Raw genomic sequence first — 9,035 nt, forward strand, 5'->3', positions numbered from 1 at the left:
TGATAATGGGCCAGGTGGATTTAAATCGCGACCTTGTTCCCCAATTTTCATTTCTCAAAGTGAGATACAATAGGTAACCTTTATTTCAATGAGGTAATTTTTTTTGGATTGTCAAATCACATATTCTTTCGAAGTGTAGGTCTAATGGACCTGGACAGTAGGTAAAATGCAACACGGCTATGCTACGCCACTGGAATGTGTCACTTTTTTTAATTCATTTTTTGTATACATAAATAGCATATATACAAAAATTATTTGTGATAAATAGCCATCAAATTATTTATTTATTAAGTATACCAGAATATTATACTAACGGCATTGCCCAAACAAATCGTTGGGTTTTTAGTGACAAATCGTTACGTTTGTACGTCATAGTAACGTCATTAACGTTGGGAACGCCCACCCCACAATCAGCTGTTTTTAAAATTATTCGTCATTGTTTATTTTAAGAAAGTTTTGCTGATAAGATAATTATCCATAATATTGTCAGTCTAGATTCAAGGTAACCTTTTCGGAAAATTAGATATTGGTCATGTCTGCAAAAACTAAACGTGATCGCTCCAACAGAGATCTTTCGCAGGTAAATTGTGATTTTTGTAGCTTGTATGGTAAAAATTGAGTTTTAGTATGGAATATTTGGTATCCCATCAATGGACAATGGTGACAATGACGATGATGGTAACGATAGCGATTTAGAAGCTGAGCTGCTCGCTTTGGCAGGCGGTAAACAGAAACGGGCACAGCGTAAGAAGCCAGCTCCTGTAGCTAATCTAGATGTGATGATAGCCGCAAGTCTGCGTGATATTCCTTCAGATGAAGAATTATCGGGAGATGATGATGATCCAGATTTATTGAACGAATTAAGCCAAATTACAGGTGGGTGCAAGTATTATAGGGTTGCACATCTAAAACGACCCTTCCTGAATAACAACCATGCACCATTGTTTAAATAACTTATGTAGGTAACTTGTAAACGAGATGTGATATTTCCATGCAGTTTTCTCTAAACATGTGCTACTATTAAGAGCGAGCTATTTGATGGTGATTTTCAATTGTTTCTCTAATCTATTCTTCGTAATTTCATAGTATACTGTACCAGTTTGCACGGTCTATCCCAACGATTTAACCTAACTTGACCCCCCTCCTCTTAAATAAAAAAAAATAAGAAATAGATCTTAATCTCTGAATAGGCTTCAGCTAGGGTTCAGTTACAGCTTCTCTACTTCTTTGAAATCAAAGAATCCAGTATAAATATATTTTTAATATGTAATTCTGTTCTGTGTAGGAGATGAACCTGAGCCTGATCCAACACCTAAATCACCAGAACCTCAGACTGATATCATGCCACTTTTACAAAGTCGTTTAAAAATGTACGAAACTGCAGAAGCAAATGCCACACAGTCAGGAGAAACGAGTCGAGTGAGGAGGTTGGGGCGTGGTATTAAAACATTGAAGGATCTCATAAAACAAGCAAGTGGTGGGCGTGGCATAAATCGTGACGATATTCCACCCGAGGTTGCTGTTACCGTTAAGCCTAAACCTGTTGAAAATGAACAAGCTCAACCTACAAGGCCTGCTCCTACAAGTCCTCTTATTGATTTTGAGGCGCCCCCTCCTGTAGAACAGCCTTCGCCAGAAATTTCTCCATCGGGCCTAAGTCCCGAAAATGAGGAATTATTAAAGTTATTAAATAGTCGTAAAGATGAATATAAAATGGCTGCATTGCAAGCAAAAAGAGGGGGAAATGGTGAACTTGCGATGAAGTTTATTAAGACTGCAAAGCAGTTTGAATTAGTGATCAAAGCTGTGGAAAGTGGACAGCCTGTTGATTTGAGCCTAATGCCAGGACCACCGGCCGAAGAGGTGGCTCGTGAGGAAAGTGAAGTGCAGAAACGAAGTGATTCGGCGGAAGAACCCACAGAAGATTCACCCAAACCCGCTCTGATTACAGCATCATCTGTTGGGGAAGCCCTACAACAGCGATTAGAAGTATACCAAAAGCAAGAGGAATCCGCCAAGGAACAGGGAAATGCGAGTAAAGCGAGAAGGATGGGCCGAATTGTCAAACAATTTCAAGATGCCATTAAGCTTCACAATGCCGGAAAACCGGTTCCGGTTGACGAATTACCCACACCTCCAGGATACGGTCCAATTCCGGTACCGGCGGCGGCAAAACCTGTCGAACCCCCAAAACCGCAAGTACCAGAGAGAGTCGTGGCGCCAAAGCCTTCGCCGTCGCAGCCGAAAATTGTCAAAAAGAACTCGGCGCTGTCGCGAATTGACAAACAAGTTGAGATGTTGAAAGCGAGGCAGAAGGAGTTTAAAGACGCCGCTTTGAACGCGAAGAAAAAGGGCGAGTTGGAGCAGGCAAAGGAATATTTAAGAACTGCAAAAGGATTTGATCCGTTGATTGATGCAGCGCAGGGAGGGCTGCCTGTTGATATCGCAACATTGCCAGTGCCTCCTTCTGTTAAATCACAACTGGATGAAGAGTGAGTAACTAGTACATAATATGATAATATTATATAGAGTGAAACAATCAGTTATGTCAAAAAAATTAAAATGCTTCTTTTGGTAGTTACACCTCCAATAATTTCAAAAATTTGAATTTTTTTTCAAAATCGGAAGAATTTTCTTGGAATAATTTCCGAAATATTTACCCGCAAAATCTACACAAAAACTGTGAACAAAGCCTCATCCTCTGTTGTGAAAAATCACACACGTAAGTCTTAAGACAAGTCTGTGTCTGGCTTAACACCTTATCTTTTCGTTATCTCTTAACTGCGATAAAACACGTGCGTTAATTAATTTTCGCCTGATAAGCTCCTTATCACAAACGACCAGATGTGTCTTACTTCTAACACCTTATTTAAATTGAATAAATTACAAAAGCGATAAAATTTAAACCAGAATTACGCATTTACACAATTTCTTAAAGGAAAAACAACACTGAGATACAAATTTATTGATGACAGATATTTATAGTTTTTTCTTAAATTGACTAAATTTATAAAATTCCATGGCATCGCAGATTATTAAAAAAGATGCGGGTTTTATTTTTCCAATTTTCCGTCTTTATAATTGGCGTAAAAAATTTTTTTCTACAAAAAACTAATACATTTTTGCTCTAAAATAATTTGGGGAGCCAATAATCGCATGTTATGAATTTTACATTGAAATCCCTATGATGCGTTACGCAAGTCACCACCCTGTATAATTAGCAATTTTTTCAAAAAAACTTGTGTAGTCCTATAACTGTCTGTGACGGATTGTATAATTTGCTCGCCTATATCTCAGCATCAGAAAATGATTGATTAAGAATTCATATTATTTGTAGATATGGAGTTGTTTTGGCCGAAGAAGTTGAAGAAGGAGGCGAGATCGATCCCGAACATTTGGATATTCTCACACGACTTGAGCAGCAGCTAACGAAACAATTGAAGATGGCACTAAGCACTAGAGACCATAACAAGGCGATCGGAGACGTTGCCGGCATGAACCGTTTTGAGCATTTGGCGTTGAGCGTCACGCGAGATTTAGATATAATTCGAATAGCTAAACGAAAACACACTAGTCAACTGCCTAAGTTTCATTACGAGACGAAAAATTTCTCAATTGTTAAAAGTTTTACGGAACTGAACGACAACGACCTACAGTTAACTATTCTTAGGGGTATTAATTACAATTGCAGCAATCCGGACAGTATCGACACATACGTTAAGTTTGAGTTTCCGTTTCCACAGGTTTTCTCTTTCAAATTTGATGTTTTCAATTTTTATGATTGATTTTGTAGGAAGAACCTGTTAGAAACAAAACTGCAGTAGTTAAAGATACCAATAATCCTCAATATGATGAAACGTTCACATTACCAATACAAAGGACGGCCAGGCCATGTCTTCGAGTGTTCAAGAGGCAGAGTGTGAAGTTGGAAGTGTATTCTAAAGGGTAAGTAAGCATGCTGCTCCGGCTTTTTGTTTGCTATGTGCTGCAAATTAAATGCATTTGTGCCCAATTGTAGTTCATTTGGGTTTGTTTTTTTATTTTAAAATTGCAACATCATTGTATTTAATAAGACAGCAGATGATTAAGTTTTTTTTGTATTAATTACTTACTTTTGCAACTCTATATAAAATGTAAAATACGTAACAAAAGTTAGGTGACACCATAATTATATTTATCCCATATAATAAGGTCCAAAATGTATTTCCTAGGAACTATGTATCTGAAAATGATCAATTTACATTTTTCTTTGCAACAGTAGCCCATATAATGATAAACTAAACCTAGTAGTTTTTGCGTGCCAATGGTTCTTTTGTTTCAAAGGCAACATGGATAAATATTGCAATTTAAATCACTGTTTAGGAACCAGATCAAAATGCGGTTTTCACTGATATTTTCAGTTCCATCTTATTTGATAATATCATATAAAAATTATATCGTTCCATTTGATTATTTTAAGAAAACCTATAAAGTTTTAATTAATGTCAAACCGCGCCCTCTACCACTCATCACGTTTACTAAAAAGACTATTTATGTAAAATCTGATTACAAGAAGAGAGCTCTTTCCAATAAGAATGAGATTTTGTGAAAATCGGTTCACCTAAACCAAAATTACATTCAACTCCTTAAAGAGATTTTCTCCTGCATCAAAATGAAGCAAAATTTATACAAGATTGCGATGTATGTCTTTTTTATGCATGTTTGTTGGGTATATTCTAGGAAAAACATCGTTTTTCTACTTTATGTGAATTATGAATCGTACGCCCTCTAGCGGCAAACCTAGGAACTTGAAAATTATTTCCAGCGTTTCCTCCTAGACTATTTTTTTACCCAAGCTGTGCAATTAACGGTTCCATAGATATGTCCTGTGACCTTTATTAATAGGACACCCTGTACATATTTTTGTCTAACATTGGTACTGCCTAAAATTTTTAACCATTTGCCTATTACAACACGATTAACGTTTTTGTGATCAGGAATAAAATTTTTTCCTCAAATACATAATTCAAAAGATTTTTATCTGATACAACCCTATATCTAGGTAAAGTAACACACATCTTGGAATTTAGAAGGCATCTTTCCAAACGAAACATTTTGGATAAACTTCTACTTCCCAAATTTTACATAGGTATTTAGGGTTACGCCATACGTAGGTAACTGTCTACCATGTTTTTTGTAGGCCCAATTTTATTAACGCTAAATGTATGTTTGGCATTTCTTGCGCTTTTTTAGCATTGCTTGTATTAATTTATTTGCCAGCATACATCTAAATCATCATTTGACATAATGTTTATAGACATCAATGATTAAAATTGATCTGGATCTGAACATCCTTTTACAAAAAGAGGGGACCTTGATCTTGTTGAAGAGGTTTGAGATCATATGTCGATATTTTTTAGCAAGTTAGTAAGACATTACTTGCTTGACCAAATATGGATTAATTACGTTATTATTATTATTATTATGACACTTTTTATATATTGTTGCTGTTGGTGGTCTATTTTTTACACTATGCTTCAGCCTTCCCAATGCCATTTTAGTTTTTTTTTTCTGATTCTTTTAATCTTTGTAATTCTTTTAAATCTCAATATTTCTAACAATCTATATCATTTGCTGCTTGCTACTATACTGACCACATAAAAACTACATTCATAGGTCACTAATGTTGGTTGTCATTTCTGAATTTTTAATAAATAATACATTTTCCAACGCACAATTGGCAAATTGTGTCTTTTCCTGTAATCTGTACCCTTTATTTTCTTTTCATTCATAATGAATCCATTTATTCTGATCATGGTGCTCTTTTTTTTACACTGCATGCGCTGATTTGTGATCAGTATCTTTTATATCTTTAATTTATTACCTTGCTTGCTCTTTGTGTGATTCGGTGAATCACCATAATACATTTTTGGAGTGTCACAATTAAAACGAGTAAAAAATTAATTAATAATTGGGACCTAACTAACTTTGCATTTGGAGTATCAATTACACAACGTTGCTTGCATTTGTTTTAGTCTGCAATATTGCTAATTTTGGGGGTGGTGATTACATCTAACAAATTTTAATTTCACTTAGTTTTCCAAATGTCTTATGGGCTATTTGATATCTCTAAATGTTGTTTAATATTATTGGAGGCGGATTTTCATACAAGCAACTTCCAAGGTAAAGTCTCTAACTTATTCAGTAATGTTTCGTTGAGTTGATGTGTTATTTTTATTTTTTGTGTCACTTGATCATATATATTCTATTTTGCTTGCTTCGAGCAAAATCTAATTATGCAATACTGACACTATCAATTATGTTACATATTCAACAATTTTTCTTTTTGTTTAAATTCAAAATGTGATTAACGTTGAATATGGAATATACCTAATAAATGGTCCATAAGTCATACGCAACAATTTTTTTTGGTATGCTAGCTGTATTGCTAGCGATTGGGCTTGCTGTTTCAGTGGATTTTTTCGTGGCGACACACTCCTAGGAACCGTCACTGTTAAACTTCAACCTTTGGAAACTCGGTGTGAACTTCACGAAAGTTTTGATGTAAGTATTCACTATAGGGGGTTCCCGCCTCCAGATGCGGTATGATGCTTACGGACATACACCATATGCTCGCCAAACTTATTAACGAACGTGACAAGGAGATAAGATTATGGCTTCATTCAGACACGGCTCAGCATATGTCAGTTTGGTATCATTGCGATGAGGAACACGGATAGCGTTATTGAAGAATTATGCAAATTAGTAAAAGAGGCATTTCGTCCATAAGACCCCATACTACTGCATCTGGAGTTGTGAACGTAGTATGGCTATACTTAGAACAAATTAAATGCCAAATAGAAAATAGTTTGGCTAAAATTTGTTACTATAGGAGAATCACTAGTTGGTGTCACATTTTAGTAGTATTTATTAAATTGCAGCTGGTGGATGGAAGGAAAAAGGTAGGAGGGAAACTGGAAGTACGATTGCGAGTTCGTGATCCTCTAGTTACAAGACAAATTGAACAGCTTTCAGAAAAATGGCTTGTTTTAGATCATTAACGCTTATGTGATACTGTCATGTTATAAGTAACATATTTAAATATGTTATATATAGGTATATAAAATATTTTTTAACTTGTTATTTATATTTGTAATATACATATTTAACTGCTGATGTTGACGCTTGCTTGCTTGCTGCAAGTAATTACCTACACTTTTCACATCCAGGTATTACTACAATATGTCATGAATATTTTGTAACGTTGTTGTTTTGATTAAATTGATTATTTAGCTTTGTTCCTTTAATTGTTTACGAATTTTTGTATATAAACAATGTACAGGGTGAGTTTTTTTTATTTTAAGCATTAGGATCTCGGAAACCGTAAGACATAGAGATTCGGTTAAATGAGGAAAGAGTTGTAGTTTTAAGAGTTTATCCAAGATATGCTTTTGTTTTTTAAAAAATCCACAGTTTACTAGATATGAGCAAAAAACAGATTTAGTGATTTTTCATTTAACTGTTGTAGAATCGTTAGTATTAGAAATACAGAAATATGTAAAGAACAAAAATTGTAGATTTTTTCCGCTTAGTAAGGTACATTTATTAATATTTCTTCTTCTTTTATAATTTTCGAGTTATAACGCAAACTTACATTTTTTTAAATGGTAGGTAATCATAGTTGGCTGTGACATTTTTAAAAAGTGCATTTTTTCAGTTTACAATGATATAAGGTTCATTGTACTTACTTTGACAAATAAACATGATACACAACTTTTTACATTATTAAGAGTAGTAAAAACAGAGTTTGCCATGGGAAACATTTTTGTTCTCTTAATGGGGGTTTACAGTATAGTTGAATTCCGCAGTTCTAATTTAATAAGCGTGTACTGAAACCATAAAACATTTTTTTGGACAGTAAAAGTTTATTTAAAAATAGAGGCTGATTAGCAAAAAAATAATGAACATGTGCGGTTTTAAAGGTTTATTCAACACGATATGATTGTGGCGGGCTCTGTGACGTAATAAGCCCGACCAATCAGCTCCTAGAACCATTCAGATGACATAACGACTTGGCAATATTGCAGGTGAATGTCATTTATAACTTGCGTCATCTGTCACAGGCACTTGTCACTTTCGTGCTAGATGCAGTCACAGCCGTCTATAATTACAAGCCATGCTGAGAAGTTTGGCAACGTTGTTCGAAAGTCAATCGGTGGGCCGATGTAAGTTTTAATGGCGTCTTGTTGCTCTTGAAAAATGGCATTTTCCTCTCTCCTGTGTTTCGCCTTGGCGGTTTTAATATAGAAGAAAGATACTTAGGCAGCTTACAATTGTACATATATTTTTTTGATTTACAAAAATGGATAATAACATTTTTATTTGACTTTAAAATTCGGAACGCTGTAAATTGGTAACTGTATCATAATGTGTTTTCCATCGAGATCTCCGAAATTGGTGAACTTCTGTCGAAAGAGGTCGAGGTGAAGCACACGCTTGAGCACTTAATTTCGGTAAAAGGACAGTAAATCGCTGCGCATCAGCGAGGTTATATCAACGACCAGGTGTGATTCAGAATGGCAGACTTTAAGCCAGTCGCTACTCCAGTGGGTCTAGGTACGAAGCTTTTAAAGAGGGGAGCCCCATAGACTTCAAATTCCCGTACCATGAACTCTTGGGAATAAGTTGAAAAGTTCCTTCAGAAAATCGATTTGACATGTCCGTGCTAGAATACCTGAAATACAAACTAATTGTATTTTTTCACGATAAACACTTACCGTACTTACGTACCAGGTAGCGTGTAGGTCATATTTGAGCTTCTTACAGGTACTTTGAACAAATACAAGTGCTTGTAAAGGGTCCAGTAAGGAGTAGCCTGCTTTAGAGGTTATGACAACAAATCGATATATTTCGTTTAGCAACTTACCTGAATAATAATTTCTGTTAATTCCGTAAGGAGTAACACAAATTGTCGCAATCTCGCTCTGTTAAAACGGGTAAATAGGAATATTACACCCAAAACACATATAAAATACACTCAAAATCTGTCAAGTTGA

At 35.2% G+C, this 9,035-nt stretch overlaps 1 protein-coding gene across 2 annotated transcripts; it reads left to right on the forward strand.

The window, feature by feature from the left end:
* The first annotated feature begins 340 nt into the window (after positions 1-340).
* LOC116171069 (coiled-coil and C2 domain-containing protein 1-like) lies at positions 341-7,273 on the forward strand. 2 transcript variants are annotated; one of them, XM_031487725.1, is made up of 7 exons: positions 341-580; positions 627-876; positions 1,286-2,492; positions 3,338-3,743; positions 3,794-3,945; positions 6,420-6,543; positions 6,921-7,273. In XM_031487725.1, the coding sequence occupies exons 1-7, from the start codon at positions 533-535 to the stop codon at positions 7,038-7,040; spliced, it is 2,307 nt and encodes a 768-aa protein (XP_031343585.1). In that variant the 5' UTR covers positions 341-532; the 3' UTR covers positions 7,041-7,273. The 2 variants fall into 2 exon arrangements, with proteins under 2 accessions (XP_031343585.1, XP_031343586.1); XM_031487726.1 differs by having other exon boundaries at positions 344-580; positions 6,453-6,543.
* Positions 7,274-9,035: the final 1,762 nt, after the last annotated feature.

This window comes from Photinus pyralis, unplaced genomic scaffold (assembly GCF_008802855.1).
Source record: "Photinus pyralis isolate 1611_PpyrPB1 unplaced genomic scaffold, Ppyr1.3 Ppyr1.4_LG5, whole genome shotgun sequence".
Classification (NCBI taxonomy): Eukaryota; Metazoa; Arthropoda; class Insecta; order Coleoptera; family Lampyridae; genus Photinus; species Photinus pyralis.